Source organism: Moschus berezovskii, chromosome 11 (assembly GCF_049115385.1).
Source record: "Moschus berezovskii isolate FMDL1 chromosome 11, NW_MosBer_1.0, whole genome shotgun sequence".
In the NCBI taxonomy this organism is placed as follows: Eukaryota; Metazoa; Chordata; class Mammalia; order Artiodactyla; family Moschidae; genus Moschus; species Moschus berezovskii.
In genome coordinates this window covers 99,378,282-99,405,012 of record NC_142470.1, presented here as the reverse complement: position 1 = coordinate 99,405,012, position 26,731 = coordinate 99,378,282, and the positions used below count along the sequence as shown (strand labels likewise).

The 26,731-nt window shown below is 52.4% G+C and overlaps 1 protein-coding gene across 3 annotated transcripts; it reads right to left on the bottom strand.

The window, feature by feature from the left end:
* Positions 1-1,489: 1,489 nt before the first annotated feature.
* FHL2 (four and a half LIM domains 2) lies at positions 1,490-26,109 on the bottom strand. Of its 3 annotated transcripts, none has more exons than XM_055399341.2 (6): positions 25,973-26,109; positions 14,633-14,810; positions 8,163-8,337; positions 3,385-3,554; positions 2,564-2,750; positions 1,490-2,022 (listed from the first exon to the last, which is right to left on the bottom strand). In XM_055399341.2, the coding sequence occupies exons 2-6, from the start codon at positions 14,786-14,788 to the stop codon at positions 1,871-1,873; spliced, it is 840 nt and encodes a 279-aa protein (XP_055255316.2). In that variant the 5' UTR covers positions 14,789-14,810; positions 25,973-26,109; the 3' UTR covers positions 1,490-1,870. The 3 variants fall into 3 exon arrangements, with proteins under 3 accessions (XP_055255316.2, XP_055255315.2, XP_055255317.2); XM_055399340.2 differs by lacking the exon at positions 25,973-26,109 and adding an exon at positions 25,657-25,811; XM_055399342.2 differs by lacking the exon at positions 25,973-26,109 and adding an exon at positions 23,647-24,020.
* Positions 26,110-26,731: the final 622 nt, after the last annotated feature.

The following is a 26,731-nucleotide window of genomic DNA, read 5'->3' as shown; positions in this document are numbered from 1 at the left end:
ATGTACTTTGTGCCGTCTGTACTGAACTCGGTTGTCTTTCTTGTTGTGGCAGAAAAGATAAAAGATGTGAGTTAGTTAAGCTCCTGCTCAGTGGATGGTAGATAATCGCAGTGATGGGAGAAGCTCGGACACTGCAGTGAAACAGTGAGGGATGGGGTGGTAAGGAGCGTTAGGGAAGGTTTCCCAGGAAGAGATGGTGCTTTAAGGGGAGGCAGCTTGGAAAGCTTTCAGGAGAAGAGTCCTGTTTATCGTGGGGTTCAAAGGACTGTGTGGTCGTTGCTGCTCTGCCCATAAAAAGCAGAGCCTGCATCCGACTGCTGGTGTGGAACCAATCAAGTGCTCACGCTTGGACCCATGCTGCAGCTGTGGGAAAAGCCCACTGGAGAACTGTGTCCCAGCCAGCAGTCAGCATCCCCGCAGACCCCTGACTATGGGTCACCCTTCTCCACTGCCGGATGAGACCAGCGCCGACAGCAGACTCGGAATCATGAGGAGCAGAAAGTGTTGGGGTTCTTTGCTTCCAGCCCTGGATAACTCAGACACCAGCCAGGTGCAGAGTGGGGTGCTGCAGAGTGGACAGGGTCTCATGGCAGAAAGGCCGCTGTGGCTCAGATCGGTGAGAGCAGGGAGCCTATTATGAAATTACCCAGAAACTGGGAGTGGGGGGACGCGGCTGGCAGGGGCCAGATAACCTGGGATTTACATAGCCGTGTAGGAATTAGAATTTGATTCTAAGAGTAACTGGAAGCTGTTAACTGTTTCCAGCCTTAACTAAGCATTCAGTTTAATCAAAGGACAGAAATAAGACTAGTTCAGTAAGTACATAATAGCTCTATACATTTTTTTCTAGTAAAAATTATTGATCTTTTTAAAGCATATGGCAATGGCACCCCACTCCAGTACTCTTGCCTGGAAACTCCCATGGACGGAGGAGCCTGGTAGGTTGCAGTCCATGGGGTCACTAAGAGTTGGACACGACTGAGCGACTTCACTTTCACTTTTCACTTTCATGCATTGGAGAAGAAAATGGCAACCCACTCCAGTGTTCTTGCCTGGAGAATCCCAGGGACAGGGGAGCCTGGTGGGCTGCTGTCTATGGGGTTGCAGAGTTGGACAAGACTGAAGCGACTTAGCAGCAGCAGCCTGCCAGGCTCCCATGCATGGGATTTCCTAGGCAGTAATATGGGAGTGGGTTACCATTTCTTCCTCCAGGGGATCTCCCCGACCCAGGCATTGAACCTGCCTGGTATGCAGAATCTCAATTCCCTGAGCAGGGATTGAGCCCATGGCCCTTGGAAGGGGGACGTGGAAGCACAGAGTCTTAACCAATGGACTGTCAGGGAAGTCCCCCAAAGTGTTGTTTATACTTGGAACCTGCATGTTTCATCACCAGATCACACACTGCGCCTGGCAAAGATTTTGCCCTGGATACCTTGTAAGCCATATCATCTTGCTTTCAGCCCCACACGACAGGAAGTTACACCAGAAGTACCAACTCATTACTTTACTGTAGTTCAGAAACGGTCAAGTTTGTGACAAATTGATTGCACTTAAATACGCGTGAAAGAAACGTTTATAAAGATATCACTCTAAAGGATTTTTACACTCGGATTGGTCTCGCTTGATTACAGAAAGTCAAAAACCTTTCCCGCCTAAGGTTCCCATGAGTTTTCTCCTTCCCAAGCACAGAGTGTGGATTAAAGGGCTTAAACAGGTGAGCATCGCTGAGAAGCGCAGAGGAAAGTCCCGCAGTGGCCAGGGGACCGGGTTGCAGCATTGCCCGGTGCAGGCGGAGGAAGCAAACAGCGTCTGCGTGCAGCGCGAGCAGGGACCTGGGTGGGTGGGGGAGTCGGAGTAGTGGGGGGGTCGCTCAGATGTCCTTCCCGCAGTCGGGGCACAGGATGTCATCCCTCTCCGTGAGGAAGCCTCGCCCCACCAGCGACAGCGAGCACTTCTTGCAGTTGAAGCAGTCGTTATGCCACTGCCGCTCCTCGAAGGAGATGTACTTGGTGCCGCCCAGTCCTGCGGAGGATGGAAGAAGAGACGGATGAAGATGGAGAGGGAGGCCGGCGGCCTGGCTCCTGCACTGTGGACAGTGTGAACTTCTTACAACTGCGAGGGGCTGGGCTCCACGTTTAAATCAGAGTCCATGCGCAGGTTGGGGCACTCCTGAGCCTCAGAAAAATAGGACGGGCTCCAGCACTACATGGTCATCACTCATCATGAGACTCCTGCTGTGTGTGTGTATTCCTCCCACTGTGCGTCTGGGAACTGATCTCTGTTACTCCTTCACTGCGCACCTCAGGTCTGGTGCTCAGAAGTTTCTCGATGTAAAGAATGAGGGAGAACAGAGGTGGAACGTGGCCACACGGAGGAGACGCTGCGTGGGCCGGGGTGGCGGGATGGATTCTCCTGCATAGGGTGGTGGAAGCTGAGAGCAGATGAGGAGGATGTGTGCAGGGAAAGCAGTCCTTTACTGAAACAATGGGGCCTTGTTTCAGTCTAAACACCCGACACCCGCGGGGAGGGGCGGGGGTGATGCAGGCCCGGAGGGGACACTCACCGCTGATGGGGTTGGCGCAGCCTGCGCACTTCTTGGCGTACAGGTCGCAGAAGCAGCTCAGGCAGTAGGCGAACTCGTCGCGGGACGTGAAGCGCTGGCCTGACAGCGGCTTCTTGCAGGCGGTGCACACGAAGCACTCGCGATGCCAGGGCTGCTCCCGGTACGTGACGCCCCCGGTGGTGATGGGCTGCAGGTAGAGGGACCTCAGCTCCCGCGGCGCCCACACCCCCGGAGGACGCTTGGTCCCCGCCCCAGACACGCTCTCCAGACGCAAGCACACCCCCGCCACCCCCGCCCCAAGCTGCCTGCCCTCCACTGCAGACCAGGCTCCCCGTCTGTGACCGGGGTACCAGGGTATCAGCCCGGGAAACCGCTGCCTCCTGGATGTGCTGCCACCTGCCATCCTTGGCAATCCCCGCCCCTCGGCGGCACCACCCGCGGGCAGGTCCCTGTGACCATCTCTCTACCTCCAGGTACGCCTCCTTCAAGTCTATTCAGCTACTCGCGCGTTAGAAGGAAGAGCCTTAACAGACACCTGGGGTCAGCACCATGGTGGAACCGGCTTCTTGGAAGGTGTGGAAAATGAGCCCAGTGCCTGCCTCCCTACCGGGTCTAGTGGTGTTAGGACACAGCCCTGGACAGTATGATGAGGGGTCTGCTTCCACCACTGCCCCCCTACCCCGAGACCTTTCCAGTTTCCTTGTCTCCTCCCTGGCCCGGTCCAGGGCTGGTTTCTCATTGATTCAAGGAGAGCAGTGAGCAGAGGGACGTTGGGGATGCGCCGACACCAGACAGACACAGGCCGGGTGAGTACGAGGTACCTTCTTGCACTGCACGCACTGCAGGGCATACTGCCTCTCATAGCAGGGCACGCAGAAGTTCTCGCTGTCCTTCGGGATGAAGCTCTTGGTTCCGATGGGCTGCTGGCAGCGGTGGCAGATGAAGCAGGTCTCGTGCCAGCTGCTGCCCTTGTACTCCATCTTGCGGGTGCCTGTCGGGGGTCAAGGAGACAGCAGCTGAGTCGTTACTGACCACCTGGGAGGCCCAGTGACCAACGCTGAGAACCTGCCACCCTCCAGTCCTGGGACCCACATAGAGTCACTTCAGCTGGGAAGGCTTGCCTCTCAACCAGCATCTTTACTATTTAGTCGGTTCACAGCCACACGCCTGGCTCCTGGAACAGAATCTGTACACAGTTGATACTTACGTGTTGAACAGGACGATTATGAACATTAAGTGGAAAAAATACTTGTCTCTCAATTTGTGACGTATTAACAGACACCTAGCACAGCTCACATTCATCCTTGGGGATCTTGAATCTGGAGCACAGGGACCAGAGGATGAACACCCGTCTGGTTCCCAGCGAGGTGGAAACAGGCGGGTGTACGTGAACCTACAGTCCAATGCCTGCCTCAGGGAGGGGCCTTAGTCTCTCTCTCATGATGCGGCCGGCCATGCAGACTTCAGCTGTGAGGAATCTTCGTGGTTGAAACCCACCTGCCTCACTTGTACTTCCACTGAACAATTTTCTGATCTTATCTCATGATATTCCATTTCCTTCCGGCAAAAGTGCCATCAGCTGAGAGGTTTACATCATTTCTCAAGCAGACCAGAAATCCTCGAGAAAACACTGTGAGTTCACCCCTCCCCCACCACCAGGCTTGATTCACAGCAGGGAGGGCTGTATTTGTTTGGAGTTCTTCCCTATATTTGCCAAAAAAAGAGCATGTGCCTGTTTATAGAAAGAGATGGTTTAAGTAAGAGAAACGTGTATGCGAGCTCCCTTTGTGAAGTACTACAGAAGAATTTGCAGGCTTCCCAGGTGGCGCTAGTGGTAAAGAACTGCTTCCCAATGCAGGAGACGCTGGGGTTTGATTCTTGGGTTGGGAAGATCCCCTAGAGGAGGAAATGGCAACCCACTCTAGTGCCTTGAGAATCCCCAGGGACAGAGGATCCTGGTGGGTTACAGTCCACGGGGTCACAAAGAGTCAGATGTGACTGAAGCAATTTAGCAAGCACTTAGCATGCATGCAAGGAAGGACTTAAGGAGAAGGAGCTTCTTGGGTGAAGAAACAGAAGGGTTCCTGATCCTTGGGCAGCTCAGGGGCAGACTGGACTCTGCAGTTCATCACCAAGGTCTTCCCAGACACAGCCGCAACCCACCCGCTGGCTCATCCTCAACCATGGGTGCTGCTTTGTGGTTCTTTCCTCTCTGGCCGCCCCCTGGGCTCACCTGAAGGACAGAGCCTAAAGACAGAATATGTGAGTGAGACTGAACTCAGGTCAGGGAGCAAGGAGGGAGGAGGCTCTGGAGCTGGAGGCAGGGTGTGGGGGGCTTCGTGTTGGGACGCAGGTGTTGGGTAACTAGTTTTTAGCACTAAGACTGAAATAACACAGTCAAGATGACAGGCAATGGGCCAAACTGTAGCTGGTTGGAAAGGAGCTGAGCATCGCTCCAGAACCATGGCCTGCTTGTCTTATTTAGCAGGTGTCATTTTTTCAGGATCACTTTCTCAGCTTCCGAGCTTTTCAGACCCCAGACGCCATCTCCCAGAGAGTACAAAGCACTCCGGATGTGTGTGCAGGCGGGAGGGGGCACACGGCAATCTTCAAAACTGTGCGATTAAACTGTGAGGCAATGAATCCTGAAAGTGGGGAAAATTACACCAAGCAATTAAATTTCAGGTAAAAATGATGGAAGGACTTTGCTGTAAATTCTAGAACCAAAATCTCCTTTGGTCTCTGGGATTTTAATTTCCCATATACACCTCTGATACTGTACCTTTTAACCTCTTGACCTTCCCTCTGATCACTCAACCCAGACGCAAAGAATTTGTCCATAAATACCCGATGACCGTGAGTCTCACTAAAGCGCCCAAACCAGACCACACGTGTCTTCTGCATGTTCAGAATGAGCCTTCTGTCCACCCCGGAGCTCAGGGAGATGTCCAGTCCTCGGTCCCGGATCCAGGTTGGGTGCCCCAGACCTGGTGCAGACCTTGTGGTCCTTGTGCAGGGTCGCCAGCAGGGGGCGGCAAAGCTCCTCCTTCTAAAGACCAGATGAGGAGGAGCCGGGGGACCGAGTCCACCTCCTGGAGGAAGCGGTGTCTTTCTGATTCAAAGGAGCAAGTGAGGAATCTGAAAGCCGGTGACGGCTGGCAACAGCGTGAGGCTGCCTGGAGGCCGCAGTGCACCTTCGAGCCAGGGCTCAGCATCCCTGCATGGGCTCGGGGGCCTCGTACCTCGGGTTGGTGACTCAAAGCTGTGGGTGCTGAGTGGGGACGCCTGTCCTATTGATCCAAGTTCACTGCAGAAGCCGCACTGCGAGTCTGCATTGCTCTCATCTTGATTTGGTTGTAGCACTTTTGAAAATCAAACCAAGGAAGGAAGCTAGTGCTCTGATCTAGTTTTGTGGGGTTTTTGTTTTGTTTTTTTTCTTTCAGTATCTAGTACTTGTTTTATTTTTGCAGGCCTTTTTGGGGCACACTGCCTCTGGTACCTGGTCCATTTCCTCTGCCAGATGTGCCCTCTTCTGACTTCTCCATCCGCTGAAATCAGGTCGACCCTGAGACTGCTCAAAGGTCACATCCCCAAGGGCCCCTTTTCTGCCTGCCCTGCTCTGGCCTACTGCCTCCATCACAGTAGATACCAGCCAGGCTTCTCCTAAAAACCCCAACAGCAGAGATGGTGAAATGCATGTCCCCGGGGAGAAAGCGGGGCAGGGGGAGGGGGGAGCGGTCCTCAGAGACCAGCCTGCCAGAATCAAGAATTGTCTTGGTGGCCTCAGGAATTTTAGGAAAACTTCACCTCTTACTCTAAGGTATATTTGTCTTTGTCAAAACGGCAGTGAACATTTTTCTTCCCAAACTGGACCGCTGCCCTGGGAAACTGTCTTTCCCCACACGCATGGCCCTGGCTTGGGTCCCGGCGGCTGGGCATCCCCTGGGTCAGTCTCCTTGCAGAGTCAGGAGTCTGACTCTAAATGACCCCTTCAGGCTAAGTTCTCTGCGTGCGTCGGCGCAACGCCAGCTGCTGTGTGGACTAGCGTGACTCTGGAGGGCACTGAGGCTTCTGCAAGCTGACATCCATTCTACTGCAGTTGAAAATCCAAACCCTCCATCGAACTTCATCCTGCACATCTTATCAACGTGTTCATGGATGCTGCACATTTTAAAAATCACTTTTAAGGGGCATGACTTTATGTTTGGTTCCTTTCACCAATGTAGTGAAGTCCTTTAAAAGGACACTTAGAATTTAATGATCCCGATGCTGGAAAAGATTGCAGGCAAGTGGAGAAGGGGGCAACAGAGGATGAGATGGTTGGATGGCATCACCGAGTTAATGGACATGAGTCTGAGCAAACTCCAGAAGATGGTGAAGGACAGAGAAGCCTGGAGTGCTGCAGTCCACGGGGTTGCAAAGAGTCAGACAGGACTCAGCGACTGAACAACAAAATTTAATGTATTTGTTATCCCTTCTAAGTTCAATGCCAAGGAGGACCTTGGCAAACTGGAGCTCAAGTTCTTAAGTAATTGTTGATGACGTGAGCTAAATATATAAATACAGTGGACAGATAATGATGGACAAACATGGGCCATTATTCACAGCCTCAAAAACTTAGGTATCTTAAATGTCAAAAACATTTATAGATTAAGAAAATCCACAAACCTAAATCACTCAATTGCACACTTTTAGTTAGAATCAAAAAATTTATACATTCTTGAGACCAATTTTTTTCCTAAATTTCACTCATGCTTTATCAGATTATTTAACACAATATTATTGCTCTGGGTTGGGTTCTCTTGGTAAGTGTGCCCTTAATTCTAAAGCTTCTCAGAACTGAAGGAAGCACATCCTCTAAGAAGCCATCTTGAGGACAGACACTCTTGAGCAGTTTGAGGGCTCCCCAGGCAGCAGCATCCAGCTTCCCAAGTGCTGGGGACCCTAGACCTGTGCCCTGCTCCCACCACCCCGAGCCTGGTTTGGGGGCCACACCCCAAAAGACAGTCAAAAGACAGAGCCCTCTGTTGATTTTATGTGGCTCTCTGGCAGAGAAGCCAGATTAATGAGGTCTCAGGTGGAATCAGCTGAAATTCCAATTTACCTGGGAGTCCTGTATTTTATTCGCTAAGTCTGGCAAGGTTACTGTCCAGTCGCCCCTTACTGGTCATACAGAGGACATCACTGACCCTCCGTGGCCAATGAACTATGCAGGGTCCAGATCTCAGGTTCTTCTTGCCCTCGTTTTGTGTGTCTAACAAGATTCATTTTTTGAATACTGTGTTGAAAAATTTCATATAGCATTTCTGTCCATTCTATTCTTTAAAAGAAGATTCCTCTCTCCCATAAAGCAAAGATTTCCCCCCTTCCAAAAGCAAGAGACACAGTCCCATCCTCCCCCATCAACAGACAGGTCATTCACCACCAGCCACTAGACCCAACTGCGATCAAGTTTGCCAGGATGTCACGTGCAGGGGGCGCAGCACCCAGCCCCAGGTCCAGCACGAGTGTGCGGGGGTGGAGGGGCATGGGGAGGGACTGGGGGGTTAGGGCTTGGGGAACTTTGCGTGTGTGCAAAAGGCAGGATCTTGGCACCCACCTGGCATGATGCTCTTCTTGCACTCCTGGCATCGCGAGGAGTACTCCTGCGAGTAGCAGTCAGTGCAGAGCAGCTGGTCCTCCTTGGCAGCGAACGGCTTGTCCACGAGGGAACCCCGGCACCGTGAGCAATGGAAACAGGCCTCGTGCCAATGCCGGTCCTTGTAAGACAAGTCCTGCAGACCCGGAGCAGAGAGACAGACGTGAGCGGGACCCGGAGGCAGGGAAATGGAACTCGAGGGGCTGGAATGGGTCAGGTGGGGTACGGAGCCACTGTTTAGAAGCTTCTGAAAAACAGGTGGCCTTCCCTGGGATCTGTCTGTAAGAAAGAGGAGCTGCACATGAAACCCATCGGTGCTTCTCCTGGACACACAGACCTTGGGGGTCCACTGGCCACAAGCACGCGGGGCGAACCCAACCATGCCCGAGGGGGTGGTTGTGATTCCCAGGGGAGGGAGGCTCTGCTGCGGGAACCTCAGAGACAGAGGCTGGGGTGGGGGACCTGGGTCAACCTGGAGTAGAATACTTCCAGGAAGTGCCACCAGCTGAACATCAAAGACCAGAGGATGCGTGAGCTGGGCAGAGAAGGGGCGCAGACCAGGAGGGCCAGACTGAGGGGCGCTGGCTAGGAGAGTTCCCACTGGGCTGGACCAGGAGGCCAGATGAATGTGCCCAAGTGAGTGCAGTTCAGCTGTCTTTGTTGAGAATTTGAATAAAGTCGACAAACCATCTAAGGTCCTGTCCACTGAGGACAGTAATCAGCCTAATTAAAGACGAGTTTGGGTTTGGATCACGTGATCACTGTTGTAATGCTGATTATGGAATAAATGCATTTAACAATTTTTTCTTTTTGGTATGGAGAACAGTATGGCAGGCAGTTCCTCAAAAAATTAAACAGAGAATTACACCATGACCCAGCAATTCCACTTCTAGGTACATGTCCCAGAGAACTGAAAGTGGGAATCTGTAGACCCAGATTCACAGAAGCCAAAAGGTGGAAGCCACCAAAGTGTCCATCATGGAGTGGACAGATAGTGATGGACAAACATGGACCGTTATTCACAGCCTCAAAAATGAAAGAAATTCTGACACACCCTGCGTGCGTGTGTGCTAAGTTGACTCTGCACCACCATGGACTGTGGCCCACTAGGCTCCTCTGTCCATGGGATTCCCCAGGCAAGAATACTCGAGTGGGTTGCCATTCCCTTTTCCAGGGGATCTTCCTGACCCCAGGGATCAAACCTGGGTCTCCTGTATTATAGGCAGATTCTCTACCAACTGAGCCACTAAGAAAGCCCCCTTGACACTAGAAAGTTCCCTCTAAATCTGATACTACCACCCTGTCCTGACTAGATCCTCCAGAGGGAGGTCCAGCTCCTGGCCTCCACCCTCCTGAGGCTGTTGGTCATTTGGTCGCTCGCTGTCCCGAGTCCCACGTCCTGCATTCAAGGGAGGGACTGATCACACCCTGGCTATGGCATGGACCTCCAGGCTGGTGACAGCAGCTGCCTGGAACCCTCACCACTCCCCCCCACCCCATCCCACACCCACTCCGGAGGGCTGGTCACCATCCTGCCGAGATTCCTGCCAAGCTGAGTCACCCGCCATCCCTTCCCTGGGGCATCCTCACCCCCTTGCACAGCTGCTCCCTCTGTCTGCCCTCTCTTGCACCCGCGCACACACACGTGTTTCTGCATTAACACACAACAGCCCTGAACTGTTCATTCAAAGACATTTGATAATTCTTCAACCTTCTGACAAAAATGTTTTTCTTGAAGATAAATACCAATCTACGCCCACACTCTCAGAAGCCATGGTGAGTCACAACTCTCTCTGAACAAGCTGGCATCACCATCAGTGGGGCGGGGAGGGGGGTAGGCTGAGGTGGGGCGACAGCTCACCCACCCCTGTTCCAGTTGCAGTCAGCGGCGACAGCCCCAGGCCAAGGACACCTGACGTGCAGGCAGGTGGGAAACGTGGAGTCACCGTCCTGCACACCTGCCATGCCACTAGTGCCCTTGGGGCCCCTGGGAGCATGTGCCTAGAATGCCTGATGTATTTCATCCCAGCGATTAAACTTGAAGGCTCCAGACTCAAGTCCTGGCTCTGCCTCACCCCTGTGGCACGGCGGGGGGTGAGGGGGTGGTGGTGGTGGTGAGGTCAGTCACCTGACCCCTCCCAGCCTCAGATGCCACCCGTGAAGCAGAGATGATGGTGAAGAATTGACCACAGTCTGGGCATACTGTAACTGCTTGGCTAATGCTGGTCTTCGATCCCAGCTCATGGTGACAGCAGGTGCCCCAACGCGTCACTTGCTGGGGTCACGTTTGCTCATGAGACGAAGACGGATTCCAGGCCCTCCTCTAAGAGCTCCAGGCTCCTGGGCTCAGTCACTCTACTCTGAACAGTGCTTTCAGCCTCTGCGGCCCTTCTAACTAAAATTCCCTTAAGGTCCTCTTGTTTTGAGCCACACAGTGACTCCATGGAATAAGGTTTTATCCCTGTCTTATAGGTGAGCGAGTTTAACAGAATGATGTTCAGACGCTGTGAACCCGGTCCCCTGCACCCCTCTTCCTGGTCTGCGTCTGGCAGGGCGCAGACCTTTACCTGGCCTGGCAGCATCTTCACAAGCAGACCCCAGCACGCTCACCCAGACTCACCTTCTGCCCCAGCCTCCTCTCTGCTACGCTCCCCTCTCCCTGCCCATACCCTGGCTTGTGCTGTCCTGGCCTCCGAAGGCCCTCGCCCTCATCGCCCTTGGCTATGAGGCCCGGCTAGGACACCAGTTGCTCAGTGATGCCTGTGTGGCCAGGAGTGACACTGGCCCTGCGGACCTGGGTACCACCCCCACGGGCACGCCTGGAAGAGCCACATCCTGCAGCTTGCTCAGGGGCACTTGTGAAAAGCCCCATCTGAGGCCATACTGTCAGCTTCCCTGGGAATCCTCCTTCTCTCGTGCCGTCCTTACACGTCAGTCTGAGTCAAGTTAATACTTCACGTCCCCACCTCCTCTGGGACTCCCTTCTGTGGAAAAGTCCACACTGCACGGGCACCAAGGTGGGAAAAGGCCACCGGCTTTGCTGGCTCGGGGCTCGTGGGGCTGGACTGGAAATCGGCACAGAAAGGCCGAGGCATCTGGTCTGGTTAGGTGATCCGACCTGGTGCCTGAATCAGGTGCCCAGTGCCTGCTCTAAACGTGTGTCTGTAAACTGGGCTCTGAGTGAGTCTTCTCACCGCCGGCATTCACTGCTCCAAATGGAGTTTCAGTCTTGTAGTACCGAGCTAGTCTTGTCTCGCTGAATTCTGTTGTGTGTCAAGCTTACTGGGTGGTCCCCAGAGACACCACCGAAATGCCAGAGGTTCCAGGCTAAGAAGTAGGGGCTTGCTGACTAACTTTCAAGAACTTTGAAACATCCTAGAGAATGCCCCTGTTTTAAGGTTCTCTAGAGAGAGAGTGCATGAGGGGGCGAAAAAGAAAGGAAGAAAAAAAAATCTTCAACGCATCCCAGAAAAACTAGCAAGGTAATCTTGTGCACACAGACTGTCATAAATTGCTGCAAAATGTTTGATAAACAATGTGAGATTAGGCGCAAACACTTCCTTTCAGATTTTCCATTTTCCCATTTTATAGATACTCCTAACGAGGGAAGGGCTTGTGGCTTTGCTCTGCCCTTGCTGAGGCCTCGGCTGAGCCGTGGGTAGACTCAGTGGCCTGGAGGGACCCCACAAGCCCCCAGCTAATGGGGGTGCCCAGGGCAGTGGGGTCCCTTGCTGTCCTCTGCCCCCCGTCTGTCTCTCTCGGGCTGGAGAAGCTCAGCTGCTGATTCCCAAGCCAACCAGTCCTCAGACCCACAGGGCCCCATTGTATCCGGGGTGTGCCACGTCATTCGTGCTCAGCACTTTGCAAAGATGTCCCGTGCTTTGTGTCAGTGAGGCCACCACGTTCCCATCCGTATGGTCTTTCAAATCCTTGAAGAAAGACTCTGGCAGAAACCCTGCCACTTACCCTGTTGCCAGGCTCAGGGTTCACTTCCTGAGAGGCAGGGACGTTTCTCCTGCCATCGCTTTCTTCACGAAGCCAATTTTCGTAATTATTTCCGAAAGCCAAGAAAACTGTTCCAAATATTCAAAACCCCACATGCCGAGGTCTAACTGCAAGTTCACTTCTTCGTTTCCTTCCCAAATGCACAGAATCACATGCTGAGACTCCACAGTGGACTGTTATCCAGGTTGAAAAGTTCAGCGTGATTGACTGAGCAGCAGTCTTGACTCTGCAGCAGTCTTGTTGATTTTGGCCGCTTTGGGGGGATTCTTGTTTGTTTACTCATAAAGCATGAGCGGAAGGATAAGTAGTTTCAAGGGCCTGTCCACTAAATCATACTGAAGAAATGATCAGTGACTTTAGTTTTATTTTCACGTTAGCTCCCAGCCAAGGATGACTAGCCCCAAATTTCCAAAACATCTCCTTCAAACCAGAGTTGATAAGTCAGAAAAAGACAAAATATGGTATATGAATGCATATATGTGGAATCTAGAAAGACGGATAGATGGACCTATTCTCAGGGCAGGAGTAAAGACACAGATGTAGAAAGCAGATCTGTGGACAGAGTGGGGAAAAGGAGGGTGGGCCGCATCGGGAGATTGGGATTGACGCAGACACACGACCATGAGTGAAACATAGCTCGTGGGAAGATGCTGTGTGGCACAGGGAGCTCAGCTCGGTGCTCTGATGACCTAGAGCAGCAGGATGTGGTGGGCGGGAGGGAGGCTCGGGAGGGAGGGCTATATGTGCACACACAGCTGACTCACTTTCTTGTACACAGAAAGCAATGCAACACTGCAAAGCAATTATGCTCCCAAAGACCCCCAAAACCCAGAGCTGTTCTCTGTCAGAACAATATCTGAACCTCTCACCTACTTAAGTCTTTTCCAGGGAGAGCCCTTAGAAAATAATAAGTTTTTCTCTGCCTATTAGTTTTCCCTCAAAGCAGACATTCTTATTGATGTTTCTCTAGTGAAAACTGATAGGTTGAAGCTTCAAGAGGCCTGGGGAGGGACTGAGCTGCAGAAAGAACAGGGGTGCAGTTGGCAGAGAAGAGGGGACTGGAGTTCATACCAGCAGCACCTGCTCCCTGGGCTTCCCAGGTCACGCTAGTGGTAAAGAACCCACCTGCCCATGCAGGAGACATAAGAGAGTGGGGTTTGATCCCTGGGTCGGAAAGATCCCCTGGAGAAGGAAATGCCAACGCACTCCAGTATTCTTGCCTGGGAAATTCCAGAGACAGAGGGGCCTGGCGGGCTGCCGTCCTTGGGGTTGCAAAGAGTCAGACACGACTGAGCACACACACGTAGCTGCTCTTTAGAACTCTGGCTGCTTCGTAGCTGCACATGTGAGAACCCATGACCCAGGCTTCCTGGTCGTAGCTCCAGTTTGTAAACACATAGACGGGCACTGAGGAAGTCAAGACATGGGTCTGAGATCACATGGCCAGTGAGACCCAGAGCCAGGCTGGAACAGGGCCACTTGGTGTCCAAGCTCTCCCACTCGGCCTGGGGATGGATGCGGAGGGACTCAGACACATCCCCCGGAGCTGGAGGTCGGAGGGCCGGCAGCTTTCAGGTGAGCAAGACCAGCTGCTTCTGCCCCTGGTTGTAGCCAAAGCTCTGGTTGTTTGGAGGGTCCCCGTGTCCCTTCCTCTCAGGACCCACCCTGCCCTGGAGCCAGGACACGTGACTGCAGCTCAGGCTCCAGCGGCTGGCATCCCTCACCCCTTGTCTCTGCTCAAGGCAAAGTCTGCCTTCCCCACCAGATGGAAATCATTCTCAGACTGTCACTAAACACACAGAGACAGAAGCTGGTGTGCCACCAGCTGCTCACCGCCTGCCCTCGGAAGGATGAGACGCAAGATAGACACAGGGCAGACGCGCAGCTGAGCCAGCTGCACCCGCTCAGCCCGCAGCTACACAAGCTGACCCTCCCCTCAAGGACCAGAAGCTCCCCGGATGCCCCAGGGCAGGCAGAGCCTCTGAAACCCTCCACCCAAGGGGCGGGCGCCGTGTCACCCGTACCACACTCACTTCACAAATATTGACCTCGCACACCTGCCCTGTGAGTCAGCCCGGGAGGAGAGCTAGGAGCCTCAGGGGTGCAAGGGATTGGGCGGCAGGTGTCTGGTTAGATAAGGATGCTGACCTGGGGCCATCAGAAGTGTACCTGGGACGCCAGGCATGCACGTCCTGGAAAGCCCAGAGCAGACACGACTGGGAGAGGGCAGAGACCAAGCCTGCAGGGGGAGGCTAGGAAGGGCTCATGTAGGGTCCCAGCCCAGCAGAATGGGGCTCAGGAGTGTTCAAGGTGATGGGAACCAGGACTTGAGTGCAAACTAGGCAGAGAAACGTGGGGAGCTCCGTGGGGCCCAGGGAAGCGTGGGGACGTGGGGAGCTCGGGGGACCCCCAAGGGGCCGGGGTACCTTGCAGTCACAGCCGATCAACTTCCCGCACTCCTCACAGGTGCTGGCGAACAGGGCCTCGAAGCACGCCACACAGTAGGGCTGCTCCTCCCGGAGTACGTACTTCCTGCCGAAGAGCGAGTCCTCACAGTGGTGGCAGTCAAAGCGCTCGGTCATCTTGGCCCCGGATGTCTGTCACCTACCAGGCAGGAGTGAAGGACAGGTCCCAGTGAGCATGCACACGGCATGACTGTCCCCCTCCATCATGGTCACCTTGACCATCACCTTTACCATCGGTGGCGCGTTTCCTGGGTGAGCAATCAACACCCCTGAAACGCCTTGTCATTTTCAACGGTACTTTAAAAAAAAAAAAATTATTTGGGGGCAGTTCTGTGTCTGAGCCCATTCCGCTTCCTTAAAAGTCCTAGTTCTTGGTGACCGTGTCAGAAAAAGTGATCTTGATGTTGGACACAAGACAAGAGTTGGAGCCAGAGCCCTCATCCCCCAGGAGGAGTGCCTGCCCCAGACAGGATGGAACTGCACCTCGCATCTTCCCCATCTCCTGCCCCCAGAATAGCTCGGCAGGGATAGAAACAACATGCTCATTTCTATAAAAAGACTTTCCATGCGCTCCTCTATGATTCATGAATTTGAATAAGGAGAGACCACAGAAGCCAGGGGAGGGTCTTTGGCGCTGGAAACCTGAGGCCAAGGGAGCACACCTGGACCGGTCACACCAGGAAGCACACTGCCACCCCCCGCTCCCCAAGAGAGGAGCCACCCCCGCCCCCACCTCACTCCTCCCACCGCAGCCCAGGCAGCCAGCTAGCAGGACACAGAGAAAGGCTGGCTTCCAGGCACAGGGATTATCACGGTAGGAAACTCAGTGACCACAATCAACCGTCTCCCCAGGTGACACCTCGACTTGCATTTTTCCAGGATGAGTGTGGCGTGTGCGTGAGCAGAACGGACTGGGTGGGGATAGAGGGAGGCAGGCCTTCTCCTCCTCCTCCCGTGTGGTTCCTGCACCAACATGTCAGAACCACCCCACAAAGAGCCCGTCTACCCTGGGAAGCCCAGGTGTGGAGAAGTGCCTCCACACCATTAGAAACAGTCCAGCTGCTTCAGAAATAGCTTCTCAGGTAGGGCTGACTGCGTAACTCCTGAGGGACGTTTCACAAACTGACGGAACTCAATTCGACTTTTGGTCATCTCCACCTACTGAAGAGTGAAATTCCAAATGATACCCTGGGGTGCAAATAAAATATTGCTGGCTGGTTTATGATAATAGTGAATTCCATTGTGTTTATTAATTTTGTACTTTGTGTATACAAGATTCTGACGACTGTAAGCAAAGAAAGGGACAACTTTCAGGCACCCATACTTGGTGACTTGTGTGTTTATAGGACAGTCTTTTTTCCCGAAAGTATTAAACTTGCAGCTGGACACATGTGGCGAGATCCATCCCTCTAAATCGCTCTTCCTGGAGTTAAAGAAAACATTGCCGGGATATTCTTGAGATAACATCACAAGATGAGGCTCTTGAGTGTTTCATCTTTGTTCTGAAACCCAGTGTATGAATATCATCTGTCCTAAGGCCATCTTAGGTTTCAGCTGCTAAGTTGGCAGAAGACGCAATGCTTTCCTGAAATCCCTGTTAATGGCCTTGAAAGTGGCCACCATTCAGTTCATTGGAATTAAGCACCGTCCTTCCAACCTATGGATTTTTCCACAGGGGCTGTCATTTAACTGCAGAATCTTATTCCCTATGCGGGTCACACAAATTTAAGAATAATGATCTGAAGATTTGAAATAAGAACAAGGAAAGGAGATAGGGCTATAAAAATAAAATTTTTGAATCTGGGAACAACCCAGAAGATTATCTATTAATACAACTACCTTGTTTTATGGGCTTCCCTGGTGGCTCAGTGGTAAAGAATCCTCCTGCCAATGCAGGATACTGAGGGTTTGATCCTTAACTTGGTAAGATACCCTGGAGAAGAAAATGGCAACCCATGCAGCATTCTTGCCTGGGAAATCCCATGGACAGAGAATCCTACTGGGCTACAGTCCATACGGTTATAAAGAACTGGATATGACTGAGCGACTAAACAACAATCTCATTTTATGGACGGAAAAATGGGAAGCCAGGAACATTGATGAAAACAGAAGACTATATGAGCATTGGTTTCCAAACAGCTCTCTCACTTAGAACAAAGCAAACTTCCAGTCTACACGGAAAAGTGGTTCCATGCGGGTTTGGGAGAGCACCAGTCTTCTGCAGGAAGGAGACAGGCTGTACCGGTAACCCCATTGAGAGCCATTCCTGTGCTCTGGAGCTGGGAAAGGGGGCGCTGTTTCCTCCGGGGTAGTGCCCAGCCATGCTCATATGCCTCGAATGTGCCTTCTGCCTCCTCTGACTGCACAGGACTGTGACAGACGTCATCTAAGGCAGTGAACCGTGGGCACACGAGGGCCCCGTGGTGGATGAAGAGGGCTGGGGCGGCCCCAGCACAGCCCTGTCCTGACGCTGGCTTCCAGCGGGACGAGTGAGTCCCCACCTGCCCTCCAGGTCCGACGGCCCCCACTTCTGCAGATTGTTTCAGCTGCTGGTGGGCCTCTCTCCTACCTTGCTCCTTATCTCCTCTGAGTCACAACAGCTTTATTGATCAGGACAGTTCTTCTGCTTAAACCAACAGGTTGGGGCTGAAAGCAAGACCACTGCTAATTAGAAGCAGAGCAGACAGACATGAATCTGAACCCATTTCCAGTGAGTTCCAAGAAGCACAAGCCCTGCGTCTCAGAACAAGCAGCACATGAGCTCCTAAGGAATCTAAGAGCCTCCCTTCTCCTACAGAGTTTGAAACCAGTTCTTTAACTTAATGCTACCAAACAGAAAATGACAGCATTGTGTACCCAAAGTTACACTCTCAATCTTAAGCCTCTGTTTAATGGGAAAAATTTTAACTATAGTCTTTCATTAGATGTCACCTATAACTCTACTTTTAAATCTTATAAAATGCCTGATTTTTATTTATTTGAATGGGGCTTTCCCTGGTGGCTCAGACGGTAAACAGTCTGCCTGCAATGTAGGAGACCTGGGTTTGACCCCTGGGTCAGGAAGATCCCCTGGAGATGGGAATGGCTACCCCCTCCAGTATTCCTGCCTGGAAAATCCCATGGACAGAGAAGCCTGGCAGGCTACACTCCAATCTTCTTAAGCCTCTATTTAATGAGAAAATTTTTAGCTACAGCTAAATTTTATAAAATGACTTATTTTTGTTCAATTAAATTTTTTTCTTTTTTTTTTTAACTTAAAATTTGGGGGGGGTGTGCACCACACGGCATGTGGGATCTTATTTCCCAGACTAGGAATCGAATCCATGCCCCCTACATTGGAAGTGCAGAGTCTTAACCAGTGGATTGCCAGGGAAGTTCTAAAATGCTTGGTTATTCATTCATTCCAGAGGCATCAGCTGAGCTGGAACTGTGTGAGATGTTATCCCAAAAGCTGGAGCTACAAAGATGAGTAAGATATGAGAATCTGTGGCCTAGTGAGAAACGGATGCATGGTGTGTATCCAACAGACTCAGTTCCATGCTCAGCACCCTGAGGGAGAGACCCGAAGTTGTACCAGGGGAAGCGGGAGAAGCAGCCCCTGAGTCACCCCTCCTGGGAAGGTGGACAGACTTCCTAAGATGTTACCTGTGCCGGGAAAGAGTTATCCAGGTGATGATGTAGGCAGAGAGCGGAGGCTTGGGGACGGGAATCGGGGTGGGGAGAGCAGACAGCCCAGGAAGATGCGAGTGACTCGGGTCACTCCAAGAGCAGTCAAGATGAAGCTGAAGAGACAACCAGAGGCCAAGGGAAGGAGGGCCTGTGACCGTGACCCTGAACACAGATTGGCCCCACAGGCAGTTAGCTGTAGCCTGCAGTGAGTGAAGGTTTACCGTGTGGAAGCCGGACTTCACTCTGTGGGGTTGGGGGAGACAAAACCGAGAGGCAGTGACTCTTTCAAAACGTTTTTGGGGTGTCCAAGGCCACTTCTGAATCATTTCCTCAAACAAAACCAGAACATCTTGTTTTGTTTTTACCTAATTGTGCACAACGTGCTTACCCTCGCCAAACCGCCACATCCCTCACTGTCGGTTACCTGACACTCAGACCATCACCTATGCACAGATGCTGAGAGCTCAAAGCAGCAGCCAAGGACGCTCCGGGCCTCAGGGATGACTGCTGACTTGTCGTTCGAGGACTGAACCCGGATCCCAGTGTCCAGGAGTTCTTACCCCTCCCCCAGGTTAAGTCATCCTCTGATGTCATCCCCCTTCAGCTCTGAACGAGAAGCTGATCTTAGGGGACAGGTTTACAGATGTGGCTGCAGGCCCAGCCGGCGGTGCTGGGAGTAGACAGTCCTGGGGCAGCTGGCAGGCGTGATGGTAGGAGGTGGGGTTGTACCTGGCGTGGTAGGAGGGAGAGTGCTTTGATCTGAGTCTCTCTACCTGTGCTGACTCAGGTGTGAGGATGCAGGTTTAGAGAGCACGTAGGGCTCCCCACAGAAAATGACGACTCCACAAGGTCCACAGGCTTGTACGTGTGAGCTATTTTTATCTTCTCAGATTTAAGAACTGTTGAAGTCTGAGGTGGGAGGGACTGTGAGAGCCAGAAAGAGAAGAGAAATGAGAAGAATAGGGAGGAGGAGAGGAAGTGGAGGAGGGAGGAAGGCATTTAGAGCCAGGAAGAACATGCATCATTTTTAAAAACTTTCCATTTTGCATTGGGGTATAGCTGACCAACAATGTTGTGATAGTTTCCAGTGAACAGCGAAGAAACAGAAATATGATCCAAAAGGATACACACACCCCAGTGTTCACTGCAGCGCTGTTTACAGCAGCCAAGACATGGAAGCAACCTAAATGTCCGCTGACAGAGAAATGGATAAAGATGTGGTATATATATATATATATATATATATATATATTGGAATATTACTCAGCCATTAAAAAGAATGAAATAATGCCATCTGCAGCAACACGGATGGGCCTGGAGATTATCATACTGAGTGATAATACATATAGACAGAGAAGCAGAAATATCATGCGACATACCTTATATGTGGAATCTAAAAAGAAATGATACAAATGAACTTACAAAACAGAAACAGACTCATGGACTTAGAGAACAAACTTACGGTTGCAGGAGTGGGGAAGGGACAGTTAGGGAGTTAGGGATGGACAAGCACACACTGCTATATTTAAGATGGATAACCTAGTATAGGGCACAGGGAATTCTGCTCAATGTTATGAGCAGCTTGGATGGGAGAGGAGTCTGGGGAGAATGGATACATGCCTATGTATGGCCGAGTCCCTTTGCATTTTTTTTCCCTAGGAATCAGGAGAGGGGCAGAGTTCGAGGCTTCTGGCTTGTCCTTCCTGAACAGTGGGCCTTCCACGTAGCCTTCTCTTCAGTGCTCCCCTTGCCAACCTAGCACCTCAGCCTGACTCGAGATGCTATGTGTCTCCGGCCCCACGATGCCCGTGTGTCTTTATCCACGCTGCCTGATGAGACTGGTCTAACGGCCTTGATTCCTCCCGAGAAATCTGCAAACATCCCCGGAGCCGTCCCACAACCGGCGATGCAGCCTCGGCAAGTCAGTCCTGACGAAGCTTTCACTGACAGCCAGGTTCCAGGTGGGAACCGCCATTGCTTACCAGCATCTGGAGCTTTCTAGGGAGGATTAAGAAAACCAGTCTGTGGCATGTGGGCTCTTTTAAGGAATATATTTGAAATTGCAATGTTTTCCTGACACCACAGGAGGCTGACTGCCTGTGTACCCCCCACCCCTCAACCATAAGTCCTGCAAGGGTGTCACCAGGTGACAAACATGGGTCTGGTGCTTCAGGGACACGCGGGGAATGAATGAATGGACACGCAATGGGTGGTGGGTGAACACGTATATCCCAGAGCACAAACATGTGAGCAGCATCCCCAGAGGAAACGAGGCCTGTGTTATGTGAACAACCCACTTTGCATAGCAAACCCCAGATGTAATGTGGTTTGGCATCCGACACCGTTACAATTTCTAAAGCAACAGATTTAAGCTTCATTCTTTCTTCTCCGCCTCTGGCCTCGTCCCTCTTCCAGATAAACTGCTGCTTCCTCAGCGGGTAGAGTTGTTCTTATTGTGTTTGGATCCACACCCATGTGAGCACACAGCTGCATGGCTCCCAAATGAGGATGGTTAGGTCAAGAAGCCCACACCCCGCAAGAGATGCCCCCAACATCTTTGTGTGGAACCACCAGCTCCCTAGACCCAGGTTCCAGGCACCAGGGGGGCCCGGGGTGTCCCACACAGACACAGTAGCCTATAAACCAGAGGTCTCTGTCCAAAGGCACAAGCTCTCATACCAGCAGAGAAGCCAGAGAACACTATGCACCAGTTTGTTTTTCTGTGGACTGAAGGATCGACACACAGACCAGCTCACCCCAAAGCTCTTGCCATTAGTCCAGCTGAATTGTTTCTTTTAAACAGAAATTCTGCTAAAAGGGAGAGGGGATACCATCTCAAAGGATGTTGTTGATATTTTAAAAAGTATTATAATGCATTTAAAATCCTTTTGCAATCCATTTTGGGATTTTGATAAGAATGACTATACCTATTGTGTGTGTGTGTGAGCTCAGTCACGTCCAACTCTTAGTGATCCCATGGACTGTAGCCTTCCAGGCTCCTCTGTCCATGGGATTCTCCAGAAAAGAATACTGGAGAGGGCTGCTAATTCCTTCTTGAGGGGTTCTTCCCGACCCAGGGATCGAACCTGCATCTCCTGCATTGGCAGGGGGGCTCTTTACCAGTGAGGCACCTGGGCAGCCATACTTGTATATTTACAGGTTAATTTACTGAGTCTTCAGTGAGTATATAGGCAGGGGTCATGAATGTATTATAACTTGGTATATTAACTAGTAACTTTCAGAAACATTTAAAAAGCTCAAGTCGTTTATGATCGTGTTAAGAAACATTTTGTGTGAGAGACAAGGCTTGGGTTAGGTGAGCTGATGTCTTTGGGATTATCTTTTGGATAGTACTGAACAAAACGGCCCTGGGAGACTGAGATGAAACACACAGTCTCCGGAAGAGTTGTCTAGTTCTAGCTCCAAAGAATTTAAATCACCTTTAAGATTCTATCTGGCAATTTAATCTCAAAACACATCAGCTCTGTCTGCACAGGACAAGCATAATTACACAGGCTAGGATGGTTGGCAGCCTCGGGTCCTCAACTGGCATCAACGTGTGTAGGGGGAACCCAGCCTGTCTCCCTCCGGTTCCTGGTTACGTGTAGCCCAAGTAACCACGATGGGTTTCACAAGAACAAAGGGAAACCTTCATGCATCTCCTCCCATCTCCATAATGTAGCTCGCAGTTTACTCTCGTCTGCCTCCATCTGCTATGACCCCAACTTCCACAAAAGACCAGCCCCCCTCCCTGTTCGCACAGCCCCACTCCCCTTGGTGTTTTTTTTAACACAACCCGCAGGATCCTGTCACGACAGGCATGCACACCTCCTGCTGTTCCCACCACTGCCTAAACTGGCTGATTCTTATCTGTTCCAAACCTTGTACCATCAAACACAGACAGACCTATTCTCTTGAAACACATTTACAGGCTTCAAGGATGCCCTACAACACTGGTGAGGGCAGCCACTTCACCCATGGGCACAGACATCACTGGCCTCACTTAGAAACACTTAAAGGAGATCTTTAACTCGCAAACTAACTTAGGGCCGGCAAGGTACCACTTACACAGGCCAACGACGAGCAGAGTGACATGTGATATCCAAAGCTCAGACGGGGCGTGAGAATCACCCATGAGAACCAGACTGAAGATCAACAGACCAGACGCTGCCCCCAAACAGCTTATCAGAGACCCAAGAGGGCGGGCAAGCACTTTTTACATCTAAGGGAACGTGAGGACCACCAGTAGCAGTGGGAGGATAGAATCTTTAAAATGCAAGATGGGGCGGGGGAGGAACTGGGAGGTTGGGATTGCTACATATACACTATTGATGCTAGGTATAAAATAGACGGTCAGATAGCATCACCTACTCAACGGGCGTGAGCATGAGCAAACTCTGGGAGGTCGTGGAGGACAGGGAAGCCTGGCATGCTGCAGTCTGTGGGGTCGCGAAGAGTCGAACACAATTTAGCAACTGAACAGCAACCACATACAATAGATAAGTAATGAGAACTTACTGTAGGGACAGGGAACGCTGCTCGATTCCTGGGATGACCTAAACGGCAAGGACGTTCAAAAGAGAGGGGATACACGTACACAAAAAGCTGAATCACGTTGCTGTACGGCAGAAACTAACATGATGTTGTAAAGCAACAGTACTCCAATAAAAATTTAAAAAAGCAAAACTGAGCTGATGGAGAGAATTGTGAAGCAAAGTTACTGAGAAATGGTGGTGGTCAGGGTTCTCCAGAGAAGCAGAACTGAAAGTATCTATTATATGAAGAGGCTGATTATTAGGAATTGGATCATATTATTATGGAGGCTGGAAGTCCCAAGCAGCTGGCATGCTGGAGACCTACTGGCAAAGCAGAGCTACGAGGTCTTGAGTCTGAAGTTCCAGTCTGACTCTGAAGGCCTGAGAACCAGGGACCAGAGGTGTACATTCTAGTTCAAAAGCCGGCAGGCTCAAGACCCAGGATGAGCTGAAGCTCCAGCTGTGACCAGAGCCTGGAAAGGACCGAGTGCCAGCTCCACAGTCAGGCACAGGGCGTCCCCTCCTGCTCAGCCTTCTCTGTTCTACTCAGGTCTCCAGCTGACTGCACGAGGCCACCCCAGCTGGGCAGGGCGACTCAGGCTACTGATTAAATGTTAATCGCATCCACAAACAGCCTCCCAGACATACCCAGAAGTTACATTTGTGTCTTGGCACCAGCTGACTCAATCAGGTTGACGCAAAATGAACCACCGCAAGAGCTAACACTTCAATCCACCTGTCAGGACAAGAGAGGCCATTCACATAACTCACCCCAAAGTCACTGCCAGCCTCCGGCTCTGGAAGACTGGGCTCACAGTCCCTAGAGATGGGCCTGTGCGTTCAGTTCCAGGTGGTCATCTTCAGGAAGTGACCGCTCAGTGTAAGTCCATGTGACAATGTGGCTCTGATAAATCTGGTGTAAGTGAATGACCAGGAAGTCTCCAACGGCTCATTCTGTTCACGGGAGCTCACGGAACTGGGTTATCTCCTGGTGCTGAGTCAGAGCGGCTTAGGTAAGCTACCTCCTCCAGCCTCCTGCTGATAAGAAGGCAGCCGGAGCCCGAGAGGCTGGGAAACAGGCCCTCAGGGCAGGCCAGGAAGAGAACTCAGGCCTCCGGAACCCAGTCTTTTTTTTTTTTCAATATCCTGCTGGGCTACAATTAGATTCTTTGAGTACTAGAAGTGACTTAACAACAACCGTGGGTGAAGGTATGCAGTTACGCCCTCACTGAAATGTTCAGGTTCCCCCACCCCCACCCCACCCTCAACTTAGTGGTTAGAACTCAGGCTCTCAAGTTAAAGCAGTCTGGGGTCTGCTCTTGGAGTCCCCGTTTCTAAGCTGGGAAACCTTGAGAAAAGTTACTTCGATCTCTCTGTGCTCCAGTGTATCTGTAAAAACAAGGGTAATATCCATTTTGTATACACTGCTTCTGATGTGCAGGCTTTATAACAAACCCTGCAAGCAAGCCACCATTCCTGTGTTTTCAGATTGTAGAAACCGAAGCACCATGAGTTTAGATGACCTGGCCAAGACCACACAGCTTGAGGTTGAGGGATGGGGAGCGACGGGAACCTAAGCCCAGGCAGCCTAGCTCCAGCCCAAGCACACAGCCTACCAGCCACACCTGCCTCAAAGCACGTCCATACCTGAGCCTACCCCACTGTGCCTGGCTGGTGGGAAGCCAACACAGCCCTGTGAACACGCAGCTCTGCAGAAGCATCGAAGCACACCAGATAATAGACACTGTGGAAACCCCATTCCATCTATTAACTCACAGCCCTTAAAAATACAGGCTGGAAAACACGGAAAAAATTCATACAGCTGCACAATGAGATATTCTTCATTGTTTGCTTTTGTAGGACTTTAAGTGTCAGCCTAGGAATGCCTGTACTTCTCAGACTCTCCTCACTTGTTTCTTAGTCAAAATCACCTTCAGGATATGAAAGCCTCCTCCCTCTAAGGTATTATTACAAAACACACATCAGTGGGTTAGCGCCAAGAGGGTGGGTCCTAAACACAGTTCTTGGGATTCTAAGCCCCAGAGTTGGGTGGGTTACTGCCTCCCAAGTGCCCTAGTGCAGCATAGGTGACCAGGTTAGACTAATGGGAATGGAAAGCCAAGTGGGGATCTGAAAGTCAAGAGAATTATTCCTTCCTTTACTATAGAAACATTTAACACTTTGTTCCTGCAATTTCAGGTATGCTAAGATATCACAGGAGTCAGTTTAAGATGAGTACTGTGTTTTTCTTGAGACGCCGGTTTTGGTTTTATTCTGCTCCGATGTTTCAGGTTCAGATCTATGCCTGAGGTCACTGGCAAGGTCCACTCCTTTCTCCCGCAGGAAAAGCCTGGGCGCCCAGAGCAGACTCACTCGGCCAGTGCACCAAGACCACTGGGTTGGTGACCCCCCTCTCCAGGAGGCTGGCTGCCATCCTCCCTTCGGGATGAGGTGAGGTCCATCCCTGGCCGGGTCCCTCCCACCTAAGGTACCTCTAAGGTGTCCCCGTGGGCCAACTCCCCTGTCCCTGGATTCCGCCCCCCATGGCCGGTTGCCCTCTCTCTGGGTACCCCCACCACCAGACGTCCCATCCCCAGATCTCCCCCACCGCCATCTCCCCCTGTCCCCAAGTCCTCTTCTGTCCCTGGGCTCCCCTGTTCCCAGGTCCCCCACCACCCCCAGCCACATTGTCCGCAGATCTCCCTCCTCCTCCGGGGCTCCCTTGTTCCCCGGTCCCCTACCGCCGGCCCCCAGTCCCTGGCCCGCCTGGAGCTCACTCACCGCGCGGCGGCTCGCGGACAGAGGAAGGACGGCAGCGGAGGTCCGCGCGGCTGGGCCCGCGGAGAGGCGCGCCCCGCCCGGAGAACCCCGCGTGTCATTTGACCAAATAAGGAGACGCTCGCTGGGCGGCGCGGGCCGGGCGGGCGGGCGCCCCCGGGCTCAGGGCGGCGCTGGGGACCCCGGCCCTTTGTCTGCCGCGGGCGTTTCCTGAGTCCCCGGGCGTCGCGGGCGCTGGTTCCAGGGGTCCCGCCAGGTCCGGGCGCGCAGCGACCCCGCCGGGAAGGTGCGGGGCGGCGGCGGAGGGGCGCCCACTTACCGGGTCTGCAGGAGCTGGAGGCGCGCCGGGGCGCGGGGTGGGGGCGTCTCTCCACAGCCCCCGCGGATCTTGTGCCACCAAGTGAGCCGCCGATGGCAGGAAGAATGGGGAAGGCCGGGTCTTTGTCCCGCGGGGGAGGGGACGGGAAGGACCAGTCCCCACGCTCCAGGCCGGAGGAGCGCTCTTTGGATGTTCTGTGGTCTCTCCGGGGCAGGGAGACCCAGTTGAGCTGGAGAAAGCTCCTCCCCCACTGAATCCCAGACCCCCGAGCCCGGTCTGGGGGCTCAGCGGCACGGCCTGCGGGCGAGAGCGCACAGCAGCCCGGCCAGCACGCGGCGCGCCGGGCTGGAATTGTCCTAGCGCGCAGCTGGGGCGCAAGGTGGGCGGATGGAGGCCGAGGCAGCACAGAAGGCCCGGGGGTGGACGTGGCGCGTCCAGCAGGAGTGGGCCTCGGAGACGGGAAGCAGTCTGGTTGATTTCTCCTGTTCGATGCTCTGTGTCCCCTGATGTGTCAGAGGGTCCCCATCTTAGAATCACACAACCCCAGCGCCATCGTGTCAGCTGTCAGCTACTGAGATGTAGCTCTACAGGGCATCTCATTGGACCCTCGCCCCTTTCAGGTAAGGGTTAACACTCCTGCTTGAGGGTAAAGACATTTCTCTCAGAGGGGTTTGCTAAAGGCCTCCCAGCAATGAATGATTCTGGCAGTGGTGATCTGACCTGGAGCCTGAGGAAGGCAAAGCCCTGAATCCAACAGGG